General features: G+C 50.4%; 1 protein-coding gene across 1 annotated transcript in view; it reads left to right on the forward strand.

The window, feature by feature from the left end:
* LOC142908119 (putative carboxypeptidase X1) overlaps positions 1-19,731 on the forward strand; it is a gene marked incomplete at its 3' end in the record, with an annotated part of 62,024 nt that overhangs the window by 4,416 nt on the left and 37,877 nt on the right. The window contains exons 2-5 of the mRNA XM_076058379.1: positions 3,756-4,024; positions 8,228-8,343; positions 15,551-15,690; positions 19,336-19,405. Of these exons, the coding sequence (XP_075914494.1) occupies positions 3,766-4,024; positions 8,228-8,343; positions 15,551-15,690; positions 19,336-19,405 (585 nt within the window). The remainder of the gene's footprint in view (positions 1-3,755; positions 4,025-8,227; positions 8,344-15,550; positions 15,691-19,335; positions 19,406-19,731) is intronic.

A 19,731-nucleotide genomic window follows, 5' to 3' on the forward strand; every position in this document is an offset into this window, starting at 1 on the left:
CACCATTTAAGTAGGTCCTGAATTTTGTTACTGTATGTGGTTTTGTCCATGATGGCAGTGGCATTGCCCTTGTCGGCTGAGAGGATGACGATGTCATCTCTCTTTTTTAGCTGAGAAAGCTCAAAGCGCTCATCCTTGCTGATGTTGCTAGTAGGCGTCTTAGCGTTTTTTGAGGACTGCAGCGATTTCCGATCTTGCCACGTCTGCACGAACGTGTCCCAAACCTTTAAGGGCTACGTCGACCTGGGCAATGGTATCATCAACTGGGATGTGTTTGTGGGTGACTGCGAAATTCAACCCTTTAGCCGGAACCGATTTTAGGCTGTCAGAAATTTGGCTGTTACTCTGATTGATGACAATCTTGTCACGGTCTAACTTTTTAACGTGTGGATCTGGCTTGTTCTTGGACAGGAGGTTGAGCTTGGAAATCAGCGTTATGTTTGCATTTAGCTTACATTGAGGCGGCTGAAGGGGCTGTCATGTTATCTACATAGCCCGTAATCAGATGTAGACATTTTTTTCCGTCAATGTTAGATAGATAGATAGATCCTTTATTGTCATTGTCACCAGTACAACGAAATTTAAAGTTCTCACCAGTCAGTACATCATTCATAAATTTAAATAAAACAAGAAATAAAAATAAAAGAAAATCAATACATTTTATATATAAAAACTACCCAAGTATACCCACATGCCCACATAAAAGTACATTTTATCATTGCACATCCTTATTTTACAGTCAATTGTATACAGTATTACTTAATAATTAATTAGCAGTATTGAGTGTGGTAATTGCTGTAGGATAAAAGCTGCGTTTGAATCTGTTTGTCCTTGTTTTGACTGATCTGAATCGTCTGCCTGATGGCAACGGCTCAAACAGAGAGTGTCCAGGGTGAGAAGAGTCCTTTATAATGTTCTTCGCTTTTTCGATGCAACGGGAATTGTGTAGTTCTTCCAATGTGGGGATAGAGCACCCGGCGATTTTTTGGGCCATGTTGATGACCCTCTGCAGCGCTTTCCTCTGAGCCACTGTGCAGCTGGTGTACCATAACACAGATGCAGTATGTAAGAATGCTCTCGACGGAGGCTCGGTAGAAGGACACCAGCAGTTTCTGTGTGATGTTATTCTTCCGGAGTATTCTCAGGAAGTAAAGTCTCTGCTGGGCCTTTTTCAGTAGCTCAGAGGTATTGGCGCTCCAGGTCAGGCCCTGACGTGGAGTGATTGCAAGAGGGTCTTGTCTAAATTGTCAGATTTCAAATCGGAGCAGTCTTAATTCTCCCTGAGATCAGGGCTAGGCCGGCCCTGAACGAGATCCGTTTTTAGCATTCGGGGAAGTGGCAGCAGCAGACGTGAGTGTTAAGGCGATCGGTATTGCCTTGGTGTCACGCAATCTCTTCGGACAAAGTGAGCGACTCGATCAGACGGGCCTTCTCTCGTCTCGGAGTCTGTTAAAAGATCTAATGGTTGTGTGGACACCCTCCCCGAAGAGGCGGTCAAGCCTTGACTCAAAGCTTTCGTGACTGCAGGAATTCATACTCTATGGGTCTGTCGGCAAGGCCACGTTGATACGAATTTTTTTTTTAAATCACAACGTTTCCATCGCAACACAAGCAATCGTCATCAGGTTAAAAAATATATAGCGGGAGAGCTGCTGAGGCAGGAGGTTATATAGGTTTGAGATGGGCGTAGCCCAAGGGTAAGTGGGCGTGGCTAGAGATGGAATTTGCATGTCAATGTTAAAGTCTCCCATAGACTCCAATGTTAAAGTCTCCCATAGACTCCAATGTCAAAGTCTCCCATAGACTCCAATGTTAAAGTCTCCCATAGACTCCAATGTTAAAGTCTCTCATAGACTCCAATGTTAAAGTCTCCCGTAGACTCCAATGTTAAAGTCTCCCATAGACTCCAATGTTAAAGTCTCCCATAGACTCCAATGTTAAAGTCTCCCATAGACTCCAATGTTAAAGTCTCCCATAGACTCCAATGTCAAAGTCTCCCATAGACTCCAATGTTAAAGTCTCCCACAGACTCCAATGTTAAAGTCTCCCATAGACTCCAATGTTAAAGTCTCCCATAGACTCCAATGTTAATGTTTAAGACTGGCTACATGACAACAACAACAACCGCCATTCGCCACGAAGTGGCGGTGACGTCACCACGACGCTTGTGCCAGGCTATGTGCACCCTGAGGCCACGTGAAGTGTCGAACGCCCGCTGGCAGGAGGTCACGGGGCAGACCCAGGTGCCACGGGTCGACTGACTGAGATGACTGGCTGATGCACCACCTGTGCCCCCTACTGTGCCAACCTACATGACACACACACAGTGACACACACACAAAGACACACACACAGTGACACACACAGTGACACACACAGACACACAGAGACACACACAGACACAGTGACACACACAGACACAGTGACACACACACAGTGACACACACACAGAGACACACACACAGTGACACACACAGACACACAGAGACACACACAGACAAAGTGACACACACAGACACAGTGACACACAAACAGTGACACACACAGTGACACACACAGTCACACACATACACACAGTGACACACACACACAGTGACACACACACAGTGACACACACAGAGACACACACACACAGACACACACACACAGTGACACACACACAGTGACACACACACACAGTGACACACACACAGTGACACACACAGTGACACACACAGTGGCACACACGCAGTGACACACACACAGTGACACACACACAGTGACACACACACACAGAGACACACACACAGTGACACACACACAGTGACACACACACAGTGACACACACACACAGTGACACACACACAGTGACACACACACAGTGACACACACATACACACAGTGACACACACACAGTGACACACACACACAGTGACACACACAGTGACACACACACACAGTGACACACACACAGTGACACACACACACAGAGACACACACACACAGTGATACACACACACACAGTGATACACACACACAGTGACACACACACAGTCACACACACACACAGTGACGCACACACACACACTGACACACACACTGACACACACACACACTGACACACACAGTGACACACACAGTGACACACACACAGTGACACACACACAGTGACACACACAGTGACACACACAGTAACACACACAGTGACACACACAGTGACACACACACACAGTGACACACACACACAGTGACACACACACAGAGACACACACAGTGATACACACACACAGTGACACACACATACACACAGTGACACACACATACACACAGTGACACACACACAGTGACACACACAGTGACACACACACACAGTGACACACAGTGACACACACAGTGACACACACACAGTGACACACACACAGTGACACACACATACACACAGTGACACACACAGTGACACACACACACAGTGACACACACAGTGTCACACACACACAGTGACACACACACAGTGACACACACACACAGTGACACACACACAGTGACACACACACACAGTGACACACACATACACACAGTGACACACACTGTGACACACACAGTGACACATACACACAGTGACACACACAGTGACACACACACAGAGACACACACAGAGACACACACAGTCACGAATGTTTACGTTTTGGTCTCAGTTTTTTTTAAACACAAAGATTCTGATGATGGTGGTGACCATTTTGACATCAACATTTTTGCGGGCTTTGGGTCATTCCCAGACTACCGTTGATGATGATGGCGGTGGTGGTGATGGATCGACGCATCCAATCCCGGCAACCGATCTTCCTCCTGCTGCTGCTGCTGCTGACAGATGCTCAAGTCTCGCCTGCACTGCAACCCCGAGCAGAAGGAGGAGATGGTGGTGGTGGTGGTGGTGCTGATGGTGGTGGGGCCACGAAGCAGGGTCTGGGATGTGAGAATGGAGGAGGAGGTGGAGGCAGTGGCCAGAACTGTGCAGAGGAAAATACGGCCACCCAGGACGTAGCAGGTACGAGTTGTAGTAGAGACACAGGGGGTGACAGTAGGGATATTGATAGTAGTTGTAGTAGTGACACAGGGGGTGACAGTAGGGATATTGATAGTAGTTGTAGTAGTGACACAGGGGGTGACAGTAGGGATATTGATAGTAGTTGTAGTAGTGACACAGGGGGTGACAGTAGGGATATTGATAGTAGTTGTAGTAGTGACACAGGGGGTGACAGTAGGGATATTGATAGTAGTTGTAGTAGTGAGACAGGGGGTGACAGTAGGGATAGTGATAGTAGTTGTAGTAGTGAGACAGGGGGTGACAGTGAGGATTTTTTATAGTAGTTGTAGTAGTGACACAGGGGGTGACAATAGGGATATTGATAGTAGTTGTAGTAGTGACACAGGGGGTGACAGTACGGATATTGATAGTAGTTGTAGTAGTGAGACAGGGGGTGACAGTAGGGATATTGATAGTAGTGGTAGTAGTGACACAGGGGGTGACAGTACGGATATTGATAGTAGTTGTAGTAGTGAGACAGGGGGTGACAGTAGGGATATTGATAGTAGTGGTAGTAGTGACACAGGGGGTGACAGTGAGGATATTGATAGTAGTTGTAGTAGTGACACAGGGGGTGACAGTGAGGATATTGATAGCAGTTGTAGTAGTGACACAGGGGGTGACAGTAGGGATATTGATAGTAGTTGTAGTAGTGACACAGGGGGTGACAGTAGAGATAGTGATAGTAGTTGTAGTAGTGACACAGGGGGTGACAGTAGGGATATTGATAGTAGATGTAGTAGTGAGACAGGGGGTGACAGTAGGGATAGTGATAGTAGTTGTAGTAGTGACACATGGGTGACAGTGAGGATATTGATAGTAGTTGTAGTAGTGACACAGGGGGTGACAGTAGGGATATTGCTAGTAGTTGTAGTAGTGACACAGGGGGTGACAGTAGGGATATTGATAGTAGTTGTAGTAGTGACACAGGGGGTGACAGTGAGGATAGTGATAGTAGTTGTAGTAGTGACACAGGGGGTGACAGTAGGGATATTGATAGTAGTTGTAGTAGTGACACAGGGGGTGACAGTAGGGATATTGATAGTAGTTGTAGTAGTGACACAGGGGGTGACAGTGAGGATAGTGATAGTAGTTGTAGTAGTGACACAGGGGGTGACAGTAGGGATATTGATAGTAGTTGTAGTAGTGACACAGGGGGTGACAGTAGGGATATTGATAGTAGTTGTAGTAGTGAGACAGGGGGTGACAGTGAGGATATTGATAGTAGTTGTAGCAGTGACACAGGGGGTGACAGTAGGGATATTGATAGTAGTTGTAGTAGTGACACAAGGGGTGACAGTAGGGATATTGATAGTAGTTGTAGTAGTGAGACAGGGGGTGACAGTAGGGATATTGATAGTAGTTGTAGTAGTGAGACAGGGGGTGACAGTAGGGATAGTGATAGTAGTTGTAGTAGTGACACAGGGGGTGACAGTGAGGATATTGATAGTAGTTGTAGTAGTGAGACAGGGGGTGACAGTAGGGATATTGATATTAGTTGTAGTAGAGAGACAGGGGGTGACAGTAGGGATAGTGATAGTAGTTGTAGTAGTGACACAGGGGGTGACAGTAGGGATAGTGATAGTAGTTGTAGTATTGACACATGGGGTGACAGTAGGGATAGTGATAGTAGTTGTAGTAGTGAGACAGGGGGTGACAGTGGGGATATTGATAGTAGTTGTAGTAGTGAGACAGGGGGTGACAGTAGGGATAGTGATAGTAGTTGTAGTAGTGACACAGGGGGTGACAGTAGGGATATTGATAGTAGTTGTAGTAGTGCCACAGGGGGTGACAGTAGGGATATTGATAGTAGTTGTAGTAGTGAGACAGGGGGTGACAGTAGGGATATTGATAGTAGTTGTAGTAGTGACACAGGGTGTGACAGTAGGGATAGTGATAGTAGTTGTAGCAGTGAGACAGGGGGTGACAGTAGGGATATTGATAGTAGATGTAGTAGTGAGACAGGGGGTGACAGTAGGGGTATTGATAGTAGTTGTAGTAGTGACACAGGGGGTGACAGTAGGGATATTGATAGTAGATGTAGTAGTGAGACAGGGGGTGACAGTAGGGATATTGATAGTAGTTGTACTAGTGACACAGGGGGTGACAGTGAGGATATTGATAGTAGTTGTAGTAGTGACACAGGGTGTGACAGTAGGGATAGTGATAGTAGTTGTAGCAGTGAGACAGGGGGTGACAGTAGGGATATTGATAGTAGATGTAGTAGTGAGACAGGGGGTGACAGTAGGGGTATTGATAGTAGTTGTAGTAGTGACACAGGGGGTGACAGTAGGGATATTGATAGTAGTTGTAGTAGTGACACAGGGGGTGACAGTGAGGATATTGATAGTAGTTGTAGTAGTGACACAGGGGGTGACAGTAGGGATATTGATAGTAGTTGTAGTAGTGACACAGGGAGTGACAGTAGGGATAGTGATAGTAGTTGTAGTAGTGACACAGGGGGTGACAGTAGGGATATTGATAGTAGTTGTAGTAGTGACACAGGGGGTGACAGTAGGGATAGTGATAGTAGTTGTAGTAGTGACACAGGGGGTGACAGTAGGGAAATTGATAGTAGTTGTAGTAGTGACACAGGGGGTGACAGTAGGGATATTGATAGTAGTTGTAGTAGTGACACAGGGGGTGACAGTAGGGATATTGATAGTAGTTGTAGTAGTGACACAGGGGGTGACAGTAGGGATAGTGATAGTAGTTGTAGAAGTGACACAGGGGGTGACAGTAGGGATAGTGATAGTTGTTGTAGTAGTGAGACAGGGGGTGACAGTGAGGATATTGATAGTAGTTGTAGTAGTGAGACAGGGGGTGACAGTAGGTGTATTGATAGTAGTTGTAGTAGTGACACAAGGGGTGACAGTAGGGATATTGATAGTAGTTGTAGTAGTGACACAGGGGTGACAGTAGGTGTATTGATAGTAGTTGTAGTAGTGACACAGGGGGTGACAGTAGGGATATTGATAGCAGTTGTAGTAGTGAGACAGGGGGTGACAGTGAGGATATTGATAGTAGTTGTAGTAGTGAGACAGGGGGTGACAGTGGGGATATTGATAGTAGTTGTAGTAGTGACACAGGGGGTGACAGTAGGGATAGTGATAGTAGTTGTAGTAGTGAGACAGGGGGTGACAGTAGGGATAGTGATAGTAGTTGTAGTAGTGACACAGGGGGTGACAGTAGGGATATTGATAGTAGTTGTAGTAGTGACACAGGGGGTGACAGTAGGGATAGTGATAGTATTTGTAGTAGTGACACAGGGGGTGACAGTGAGGATTTTGATAGTAGTTGTAGTAGTGAGACAGGGGGTGACAGTAGGTGTATTGATAGTAGTTGTAGTAGTGAGACAGGGGGTGACAGTGAGGATATTGATAGTAGTTGTAGTAGTGACACAGGGGGTGACAGTAGGGATATTGATAGTAGTTGTAGTAGTGAGACAGGGGGTGACAGTGAGGATATTGATATTAGTTGTAGTAGAGAGACAGGGGGTGACAGTAGGGATAGTGATAGTAGTTGTAGTAGTGAGACAGGGGGTGACAGTGAGGATTTTGATAGTAGTTGTAGTAGTGACACAGGGGGTGACAGTAGGGATAGTGATAGTAGTTGTAGTAGTGACACAGGGGGTGACAGTAGGGATATTGATAGTAGTTGTAGTAGTGACACAGGGGGTGACAGTAGGGATATTGATAGTAGTAGTGACACAGGGGGTGACAGTAGGGATATTGATAGTAGTTGTAGCAGTGACACAGGGGGTGACAGTGGGGATATTGATAGTAGTTGTAGTAGTGATACAGGGGGTGACAGTGGGGATATTGATAGTAGTTGTAGTAGTGACACAGGGGTTGACAGTAGGGATATTGATAGTAGTTGTAGTAGTGATACAGGGGGTGACAGTAGGGATATTGATAGTAGTTGTAGTAGTGACACAGGGGGTGACAGTAGGGAAATTGATAGTAGTTGTAGTAGTGACACAGGGGGTGACAGTAGGGATAGTGATAGTAGTTGTAGTAGTGACACAGGGGGTGACAGTGAGGATTTTGATAGTAGTTGTAGTAAACCCAGACTCTCAGTGTCTCTGACACGGCTGCTGTGACCCCACAGAGAGACAGAGAGATACCCAGAGACAGGGCTCGAACCCAGGTGTTGTGGTTGCAGGCTTGGAGTGTCCACCTCTGGGGCTGGAGTCACTGGGCGTGGAGGACGCGCAGTTGAGAAGCTCCAGCGCCGAACGGTTCGGGCTCGGGGCTCATAGAGGACGCCTCAACATCCAGGTTCTCCTTGCTCCCCCTGGGGCGACTCGCTCACTCAATCACTCAGTCAGTCACTCAGTCACTCAGTCAGTCACTCAGTCACTCAGTCAGTCGGTCACTCAGTCACTTACTCACTCGCTCACTCAGCCACTCAGTCACTCAGTCACTCAGTCACTCAGTCACTCAGTCACTCAGTCAGTCACTCAGTCACTCAGTCAGTCGGTCACTCAGTCACTTACTCACTCGCTCACTCAGCCACTCAGTCACTCAGTCACTCAGTCACTCAGTCAGTCACTCAGTCACTCAGTCAGTCGGTCACTCAGTCACTTACTCACTCGCTCACTCAGCCACTCAGTCACTCAGTCAGTCAGTCAGTCACTCAGTCACTCAGTCACTCAGTCAGTCACTCAGTCACTCAGTCAGTCGGTCACTCAGTCACTGACTCACTCGCTCACTCAGCCACTCAGTCACTCAGTCAGTCACTCAGTCACTCAGTCACTCAGTCAGTCGGTCACTCAGTCACTTACTCACTCGCTCACTCAGCCACTCAGTCACTCAGTCAGTCACTCAGTCACTCAGTCAGTCGGTCACTCAGTCACTTACTCACTCGCTCACTCAGTCACTCAGTCAGTCACTCAGTCACTCAGTCAGTCACTCAGTCACTTACTCACTCGCTCACTCAGTTACTCATTCAGTCACTCAGTCACTCAGTCAGTCACTCAGTCACTCAGTCAGTCACTCACTCAGTCAGTCACTCAGTCACTAAGTAAGTCACTCAGTCAGTCACTCAGTCACTCAGTCAGTCACTCAGTCGGTCACTCACTTGGTCGCTCAGTGACTCAGTGGCTCAGTCACTTAGTCAGTGATTCAGTCGGTCACTCAGTCACTCACTCACTCAGTTACTCACTCGCTCAGTCAGTCACTCAGTCACTCACTCACTCACTCGGTCACTCACTCACTCAGTTACTCACTCGCTCACTCAGTCACTCAGTCAGTCACTCAGTGACTCAGTCAGTCACTCAGTCGGTCACTCACCCAGTCACTTACTCAGTTACTCACTCACTCAGTTACTCACTCGCTCAGTCAGTCACTCAGTCACTCACTCACTCAGTTACTCACTCGCTCACTCAGTCACTCAGTCAGTCACTCAGTCGGTCACTCACTTGGTCACTCAGTGACTCAGTGGCTCATTCGCTTAGTCAGTCACTCAGTCGGTCACTCAGTCACTCAGTCACTCAGTCACTCACTCAGTTACTCACTCGCTCAGTCAGTCACTCAGTCACTCATTCAATTACTCACTCATTCACTCAGTCACTCAGTCAGTCACTCAGTGGCTCAGTCGGTCACTCACTTAGTCAGTCACTGAGTCACTCACTCACTCAGTTACTCACTCGCTCACTCAGTTACTCACTCAGTCACTCAGTCAATCACTCAGTGGCTCAGTCGCTTAGTCGGTCACTCACTTGGTCGGTCACTGAGTCACTCACTCACTCAGTTACTCACTCGCTCACTCAGTCACTCACTCAGTCACTCAGTGACTCACTCAGTCACTCAGTGACTCAGACGCTTAATCGGTCACTCAGTCGATCACTCAGTCGGTCACTCAGTCGATCACTCAGTCGGTCACTCAGTCACTCAGTCACTCAGTTGCTCAGTCGGTCAGTGGGTCACTCATCCACTCAGTCACTCACTCACTCAGTCACTCACTCACTCACTCAGTCACTCACTCGCTAACTCAGTTACTCACTCAGTCTGTGAATGTATGTAACTGGGTGTGTGTGTATCTGTGTGTGTGTTTCTGTGGGGAGCGATAGTGTAGCGGTTAGCGCGCTGCGCTATGAACCTGGCGACCCAGGTTCGATTCCCGCTCACGGCCAACACCAGTGACGATTATCTGAACCGGTCCCGGGCCTCCCCTAGGTCGACTCAGCCTCAAATGAGTACCTGGTGTGGTGTGTAAACATTGCCACTAGGGAGACAAAGGCGGTCGGGCGTGGTGCTGGCCACCCACCCCCTCGTGTACCGTTCCGGCCTTCATAGGTGCTCGCTAACAGCACTTGCTCCTACAGTCTGTCAAGGCTATATGGGGGATCTTTGTCTTTGTGTTTCTGTGTGGGCAACTCTGTCGTGGACAGTGCTGTGGGGGGAGGGCCAATTCCGATTGGCTCCTCCCCTCATGGCGTCTGTGTCCACCACAGTGGCTAAACGGGGGCTCTGGACGGGTGCGAGGGGCTGGTAACCCCTCCACCTTCAATTAATTACCACTAAATCACGACTTAAATATGTAACTAATAAGCTTGTGCCGGAGGCCCCGGGGGGACAGGCATCTATGACGTCTCCTGGCCAAACCCCAATTGGCGGAGCCAGGAGATTGAATCTTTACCCTCGGGGCTTCTCCAGAAACAACGAAAAGCCACTACGGATGGCCACGCGGAATGTTCGAATGCTCACTGCGGAGGAGAGACTGCCACTCCTCTGTCGGGAGCTGGACCGGTACCGCCTGGATCTCTGTGGCATTCAGGAGGTCCGGTGAACCGGTTCTGGCTCCTGCCACCATGAGGGGTGGACAGTCCTCTACTCGGGGAAGCAGACTGCCAAACAACAGGGTGTGGCTCTTCTTTTGAACAAAAGAATGAAGGGGGCGTGGGAGCGTGGCGGTGAGGTGTGGGAAGCTGTAAGCCCCAGGCTACTTTGGGCTCGCCTTCCCATCAACCAGAGGTGAGGAGTGGTGGTCGTGGTTACTTATGCCGCCACCGAAGACGAACATCCGTGGAGGGATGCAGGCAAAGCCGATGAGTCAGATGCCTTCTATGACCTCCTGTCACAGGTGCTGGCTAAAGTGGCCCCTCGGGATAGAGTCGTCTTGTTGGGTGACTTCAATTCCCGAGTTGGTCATGATGCTTGCACCTGGTCTGGAGTGATGGGAGGGCATGGGCCAGATCAGCTCAATAACAACGGTAGGAGGCTGCTAGATTTTTGAGCAGCCCATGGGCTCGTAATTACCAACACGCTGTTCCGGCATCGGCGCATCCACACAACATCATGGATGCATGCCGGGTCCAAGCAAGAACATCTGCTGGACTACATAGTGACGGACCAGCGGATGCGAGCCCATCTCCTTGACACCAGCAACTACCGTGGAGCTGATCTGCCCTCTGACCATCGACTAGTCATCTGTAAGATGCGCCTGCCATTCTTCCACTCCGGTGGTGGGTGTACACCCAGGACCCCATTCCAACATAAAGTGGCGTGGTCTCAGTTATCTGATGAAAGTTGCAAGCGAGAATTTCACCATCGCTTGCGGCTGGGATTGGCATCGTCCCCCACTCCTCCTGATGTCGAGGGTAAATGGGCGAGGTTTGGGACTGTAACTCATGCAGCTGCAATGGCTGCTTTGGGTACGTGGTCCAGACCTCCCCAGAGACCCTGGCTGACAGAGGTATTCAGGATGGTTGAGAAAAAGCGACAGGCCCACTGTCATCGGCTACAGAATCCCACATCAGAGAATGAGGAGGCTTACCGCAGCCTTTGCTCGGAGGTTCGGAGAACCGTGAGGCGCTGCAAGGATGGGTGGTGGTCGCGGGTTTCTGAGGAGATGGAGTCTGCCTCAGTGGCCCGCGATCACAAATCTCTATTTAACTCCATCAAAAAAGTAACCTGCAGCGCCATACCTATTACCATCATTAGGGGAAAAAACGGTGATCCAATCTCCGACCCCCAGGAACAGGTTTGCAGATTTGCTGAGCATTTATATGATGTCTTGGGGGAGGGAAAATCCCTCAGCCAGGAAAACATCGTGGCACAAAGTGAGGATGACCCTGCTGAGGCTGCTGGTCCTCAAATATTGGAAGAAGTCACCCCCTGTGAGTGGCTGGCTGAGGTGCCATCTGTTGAGGAAGTACTGAAGGTGATCCAGAGTCTGAGACCAGGAAAGGCAACGGGCAGAGATGATCTCCCAAGCGAAATGCTGAGGGATGGTGGCGTTTGTGCATAGACTGCCCTATATGACATCATAACAACAGTCTGGACCACTGGATGGGTTCCACAGGATTGGAAGGATGCCCTGGTGGTCTCCCTCTTTAAGAAGGGGGACCGCACAGACTGTAACAACTTCAGGGGCATCTCACTCCTCAGTGTGCCGGGAAAGGTCCTGGCAAAGGATTATTCAACATCGCCTTGCCAGGCATGCTGAGGAGAGGCTTGTAGAGCCCCAATGTGGTTTCAGGAAAGGGCGGTCCTCACAGATGCCATGTTTTCTGTCCGTCTGCTACAGCAGAGGTGTAGGGAATTCCAGCAAGACCTACATCTCTGCTTTATTGACCTGGTCAAGTCCTATGATACCATCAGTAGGCCTGGCCTCTGGGTTGTTCTTCGTGCTTTTGGAGTCCCTGACCCTCTGCTCACGATCATTAAGGACCTTCATGATGGTGAGCGGGCCGGGGTAAAACTATGTGGCCGGGAGTCAGAGCCATTCCCTGTACACCTTGGGGTGCGACAGGGATGTCCTCTGGCTCCGACATTATTTAACATCTATTTTGACCATGTAGTTTGTGAAGCCTTAAATAGCTGTACCGGGGGAATCTCCATTTGGTACAGATATAATGGGAAGCTGATCGATGCCCGGGTGCGGTCAAGGGATGGCTCCTATTGCTCAACCACGTTATGTATGCCGATGATTTGGTCATAGCTGCTCATTCAGAGGAGGAGTTGGAGACGCTGCTGCTGAGACTGGAGCGTGCCACTAAGAGTTGGGGCCTTACCATCAGCTCCACCAAAACTAAGCACCTGCCTGGGTATTTTGTACCATCGGACACTCCACCCCCACAAATCCCAATCGGTGATGGGGCAGTTGTGGAGAGAGTGGAGAGTTTCCCATACCTGGGCAGTGTGCTTATGACTGGCTCCAGTTGAACAGCAGAGGTCTCACTCTAAATCAGTCGAGCGGCAATATCTTTTCATCGGTTGCGTAACGCTGTGTGGAAGCTACCTAGTCTGTCGCTCCGCACTAAGCTTCAGGTCTTCTCGGCCACGGTCATTCCCTCCCTTCTCTACGCTTGCAAAACGTGGACCCCCCTAATGGAACATCTTCGCCGGTTAGAAACATTTAGGCTGGCCTGCCTACGATCCATCCTGGGTTTAACCAGACTGGATTGTGTGAGGAGCTCACAAATCCTTGAAAGATCTGGGCAGGGTCCCATCGGTGAGCTCCTCCGGCAGGCTAGGCTGCGATGGCTGGGTCATGTAGCCCGCATGCCCAGCCACCGCATGCCGAAACAGCTTTTGTTTGGCCGGATTGAGGGGGCTAAGCGGGCGCGGCACGGGCTAGAGAAGAGATGGAGTGATGTGGTACAGGAGGACGTGGAGCTGAGTGGACTTGCCGATGACTGGTACCAGCGGTGTCAAGATCGGCCTCTGTGGAGGAGGCTCGTGAAGGATGCTACTGGGCAGTTGGAGGCAGTCGCCCTCCAACAACAACGGAGGGCGGAGGAGCGACGCTCACAACAACGAGGGGAGCGCCGGGTGGCTAAAGCACAGCAGGTTGGCACAGTAGGGGGCACAGGTGGTGCATCAGCCAGTCATCTCAGTCAGTCGACCCGTGGCACCTGGGTCTGCCCCGTGACCTCCTGCCAGCGGGCGTTCGACACTTCACGTGGCCTCACGGTGCACATAGCCTGGCACAAGCGTCGTGGTGACGTCACCGCCACTTAGTGGCGAATGGCGGTTGTTGTTGTATGTATCTGTGTGTATCTGTGTGTGTATCTGTGTGTGTGTGTGTATCTGTGTGTGTGTCTGTGTGTGTGTGTATCTGTGTGTGTGTATCTGTGTGTATGTGTCTGTGTGTGTATGTGTGTGTGTATCTTTGTGTATCTGTGTGTGTGTATCTTTCTGTGTGTGTGTGTATATGTGTGTGTGTATGTGTGTATGTATCTGTGTGTGTATGTGTGTGTGTATCTGTGTGTGTATCTCTGTGTGTGTGTGTGTATCTGTGTGTGTATGTGTTTGTGTATCTGTGTGTGTGTATCTGTGTGTGTGTATGTGTGTGTGTATCTCTGTGTGTGTGTATCTGTGTGTGTGTGTGTGTATCTCTGTGTGTGTGTGTGTATCTGTGTGTGTGTGTATCTGTCTGTGTGTGTCTATCTGTGTGTATCTGTGTGTGTTTCTGTGTGTTTATGTGTTTGTGTATCTGTGTGTGTATCTCTCTGTGTGTGTATGTGTGTGTGTATCTGTGTGTGTGTATCTGTATGTGTGTATCTGTGTGTGTGTATGTATCTGTGTTTGTATGTGTGTGTGTATGTATCTGTGTTTGTATGTGTGTGTATCTGTGTGTATGTATCTGTGTGTGTATGTGTGTGTATATCTGTGTGTGTGTGTCTGTGTGTGTGTGTATGTTTGTGTGTATCTTTGTGTATCTGTGTGTGTGTATCTCTCTGTGTGTGTATATGTGTGTGTGTATGTGTGTATGTATCTGTGTGTGTATGTGTGTGTATCTGTGTGTGTATCTCTGTGTGTGTGTGTATCTGTGTGTGTATGTGTTTGTGTATCTGTGTGTGTATCTGTGTGTGTATGTGTGTGTGTATCTCTGTGTGTGTGTATCTGTGTGTGTGTGTATCTCTGTGTGTGTGTGTGTATCTGTGTGTGTGTATCTGTCTGTGTGTGTGTATCTGCGTGTATCTGTGTGTGTTTCTGTGTGTGTATGTGTTTGTGTATCTGTGTGTGTATCTCTCTGTGTGTGTATGTGTGTATCTGTGTGTGTGTATCTGTGTGTGTGTATCTGTGTGTGTGTGTGTATGTATCTGTGTTTGTATGTGTGTGTGTGTATGTATCTGTGTTTGTATGTGTGTGTATCTGTGTGTGTGTGTATCTGTGTGTATCTCTGTGTATCTGTGTGTGTATCTGTGTGTGTGTATCTGTGTGTGTGTATCTGTGTGTGTGTGTATCTGTGTGTGTGTGTGTATGTATCTGTGTTTGTATGTGTGTGTATCTGTGTGTGTGTGTATCTGTGTGTGTGTATCTGTGTGTGTGTGTATCTGTGTGTGTATCTGTGTGTGTGTGTATCTGTGTGTGTGTATCTGTGTGTGTGTATCTGTGTGTGTATCTGTGTGTGTGTATCTGTGTGTGTGTGTGTATCTGTGTGTGTGAGTGTGTATCTGTGTGTGTATCTGTGTGTATGTATCTGTGTGTGTGTGTGTATCTCTGTGTGTGTGTGTATCTCTGTGTGTGTGTCTAGTCTGGTATTGAGGATGGTGACGAGTTTGACGGCGCTTGGTGCGCCGCCTTCAACGACTCCCAGCAGTGGCTGCAGGTGGACGCCGGTCGACTCGTCACCTTCACCGGCCTCATCACCCAGGGGCGAGCGTCCATCTGGTCGTGAGTCGTCCACCACCACCACCACCATCACCACCAACAACAACAACAACAACCGCCATTCGCCACTAAGTGGTGGTGACGTCACCACGACGCTTGTGCCAGGCTATGTGCACCCTGAGGCCACGTGAAGTGTCGAACGCCCGCTGGCAGGAGGTCACAGGGCAGACCCAGGTGCCACGGGTCGACTGACTGAGATGACTGGCTGATGCACCACCTGTGCCCCCTACTGTGCCAACCTGCTGTGCTTTAGCCACCCGGCGCTCCGCTCGCTGTTGTGAGCGTCACTCCTCCGCCCTCCGTTGTTGTTGGAGGGCGACTGCCTCCAACTGCCCAGTAGCGTCCTTCACGAGCCTCCTCCACAGAGGCCGATCTTGACACCGCTGGTACCAGTCATCGGCAAGTCCACTCAGCTCCACGTCCTCCTGTACCACATCACTCCATCTCTTCTCTAGCCCGTGCCACGCCCGCTTAGCCCCCTCAATCCGGCCAAACAAAAGCTGTTTCGGCATGCGGTGGCTGGGCATGCGGGCTACATGACCCAGCCATCGCAGCCTTGCCTGGCGGAGGAGCTCACCGATGGGACCCTGCCCAGATCTTTCAAGGATTTGTGAGCTCCTCACACAATCCAGTCTGGTTAAACCCAGGATGGATCGTAGGCAGGCCAGCCTAAATGTTTCTAACCGGCGAAGATGTTCCATTAGGGGGGTCCACGTTTCGCAAGCGTAGAGAAGGAAGGGAATGACCGTGGCCGAGAAGACCTGAAGCTTAGTGCGGAGCGACAGACCAGGTAGCTTCCACACAGCGTTATGCAACCGATGAAAAGATATTGCCGCTCGACCGATTCGGAGTGAGACCTCTGCTGTTAAACTGGAGCCAGTCATAAGCACACTGCCCAGGTATGGGAAACTCTCCACTCTCTCCACAACAGCCCCATCACCGATTGGGAGTTGTGGGGGTGGAGTGTCCAATGGTACAAAATACCCAGGCAGGTGATTAGTTTTGGTGGGGCTGATGGTAAGGCCCCACCTCTTAGTGGCACGCTCCAGTCTCAGCAGCAGCATCTCCAACTCCTCCTCTGACTGAGCAGCTATTACCAAATCATCAGCATACATAACGTGGTTGAGCAATAGGGAGCCATCCCTTGACCGCACCCGGGCATCGATTAGCCTCCCATTATATCTGTACCACATGGAGATTCCCCCGGTGCAGCTATTGAAGGCCTCACGAACTACGTGGTCAAAATAGATGTTAAATAATGTGGGAGCCAGAGGAAATCCCTGTCGCACCCCAAGGTGCACAGGGAATGGCTCTGACTCCCGGCCACGCAGTTTTACCCGGGCCCGCTCACCATCATGAAGGTCCTTAATGATCGTGAGCAGAGGGTCAGGTACTCCAAAAGCACGAAGAACGACCCAGAGCCCAGGCCTACTGATGGTATCATAGGCCTTGACCAGGTCAATAAAGCAGAGATGTAGGTCTTGTTGGAATTCCCTACACCTCTGCTGTAGCAGACGGACAGAAAATATGGCATCTGTGCAGGACCGCCCTTTCCTGAAACCGCATTGGGGCTCCGCAAGCCTCTCCTCAGCGTGCCTGGCAAGGCGATGCTGAATAATCCTTGCCAGGACCTTTCCCGGCACACTGAGGAGTGAGATGCCCCTGTAGTTGTTACAGTCTGTGCGGTCCCCCTTCTTAAAAAGGGGGACCACCAGGGCATCCTTCCAATCCTGCGGAACCCGTCCAGTGGTCCAGACTGTTGTTATGATGTCATATAGGGCAGTCTGTGCACAAACGCCACCCTCCCTCAGCATTTCGCTTGGGAGATCATCTCTGCCCGCTGCCTTTCCTGGTCTCAGACTCCGGATCGCCTTAAATACTTCCTCAGCAGATGGCACCTCAGCCAGCCACTCACAGGGGGTGACTTCATCCAATATTTGAGGCACCGCAGCCTCAGCAGGGTCATCCTCACTTTGTGCCACGATGTTTTCCTGGCTGAGGGATTTTCCCTCCCCCAGGACCTCACAGAAATGCTCAGCAAATCTGCGAACCTGTTCCTGGGGGTCGGAAATTGGATCACCGTTTTTTCCCCTAATGATGGTAATAGGTGTGGCGCTGCAGGTTACTTTTTTGATGGAGTTAAATAGAGATTTGTGATCAGGGGCCACTGAGGCAGACTCCATCTCCTCAGCAACCCGCGACCACCACCCATCCTTGCAGCGCCTCACGGCTCTCCGAACCTCCGAGCGAAGGCTGCGGTAAGCCTCCTCATTCTCTGACGTGGGATTCTGTAGCCGATGACAGTGGGCCTGTCGCTTTTTCTCAACCATCGTGAACAACTCCTCTGTCATCCAGGGTGTCTGGGGAGGTCTGGACCGCGTACCCAAAGCAGCCATTGCAGCTGCATGAGTCACAGTCCTAAACCTCGCCCATTTACCCTCGACATCAGGAGGAGTCGGGGACGATGCCAATCCCAGCCGCAAGCGATGATGAAATTCTCGCTTGCAACTTTCATCAGATAACTGAGACCAGGCCACTTTAGGTTGGAATGGGGTCCTGGGTGTACACCCACCACCGGAGTGGAAGAATGGCAGGCGCATCTTACAGATGACTAGTCGATGGTCAGAGGGCAGATCAGCTCCACGGTAGGTCCTGGTGTCAAGGACATGGGCTCGCATTCGCTGGTCCGTCACTATGTAGTCCAGCAGATGTTCTTGCTTGGACCCGGCATGCATCCATGATGTTGTGTGGATGCGCCGATGCCGGAACAGCGTGTTGGTAATTACAAGCCCATGGGCTGCACAAAAATCTAGCAGCCTCCTACCGTTGTTATTGAGCTGATCTGGCCCATGCCCTCCAATCACTCCAGACCAGGTGCCAGTATCATGACCAACTCGGGCATTGAAGTCACCCAACATGATGACTCTATCCCGAGGGGCCACTTTAGCCAGCACCTGTGACAGGAGGTCATAGAAGGCATCTGACTCATCGGCTTTGCCTGCATCCCTCCACGGATGTTCATCTTCGGTGGGGGCATAAGTAACCACGACCACCATTCCTCGCCTCCGGTTGATGGGAAGGCGAGCCCAAAGTAGCCTGGGGCTTACAGCTTCCCACACCTCACCGCCACGCTCCCACGCCCCCTTCATTCTTTTGTTCAAAAGAAGACCCACACCCTGTTGTTTGGCAGTCTGCTGCCCCGAGTAGAGGACTGTCCACCCCTCATGGTGGCAGGAGCCAGAGCCGGTCCACCGGACCTCCTGAATACCGCATAGATCCAGGCGGTACCGGTCCAGCTCCCGACAGAGGAGTGGCAGCCTCTCCTCTGCAGTGAGCGTTCGAACATTCCACGTGGCCACCCGTAGTGGCTTTTCGTTGTTTCTGGAGTAGCCCCGAGGGTAGGTATTCAATCTCCTGGCTCCGCCAATTGACACACACACACACACAGTGACACACACACACAGTGACACACACACACAGTGACACACACACACACAGTGACACACACACACAGTGACACACATACACACACACAGACACACATACACACAGACACACATACACACACACATACACACACACATACACACACACAGTCACACACACACATACATGCACACAGAGTGTAGTTGTTGTTGTTGGTTTCAGGTCCCACTGGGTGACGTCCTTCAAGGTGCAGCTGAGCAACGACTCCGTCACGTGGGACAGCTGCGGAAAAGTCAATCACCCACCCACCCACTCACCCACCCACCCACTCACCCACCCACCCACTCACCCACCCACCCACTCACCCAGCCCCCACCCACCCACTCACCCACCCACCCACTCACCCACCCACCCACCCACTCACCCACCCACCCACCCACTCACCCAACCACTCACCCACCCACTCACCCACTCACCCACCCACCCACCCACTCACCCACCCACTCACTCACCCACCCACCCACCCACTCACCCACCCACTCACCCACCCACTCACCCACTCACCCACCCACCCACTCACCCACCCACTCACCCACCCACCCACTCACCCACCCACCC

The sequence above is a fragment of the Petromyzon marinus genome (assembly GCF_048934315.1).
Source record: "Petromyzon marinus isolate PM22_M1 ecotype Great Lakes invasive population chromosome 70 unlocalized genomic scaffold, UKy_Petmar_22M1.pri1.0 chr70_unloc.4, whole genome shotgun sequence".
In the NCBI taxonomy this organism is placed as follows: domain Eukaryota; kingdom Metazoa; phylum Chordata; class Hyperoartia; order Petromyzontiformes; family Petromyzontidae; genus Petromyzon; species Petromyzon marinus.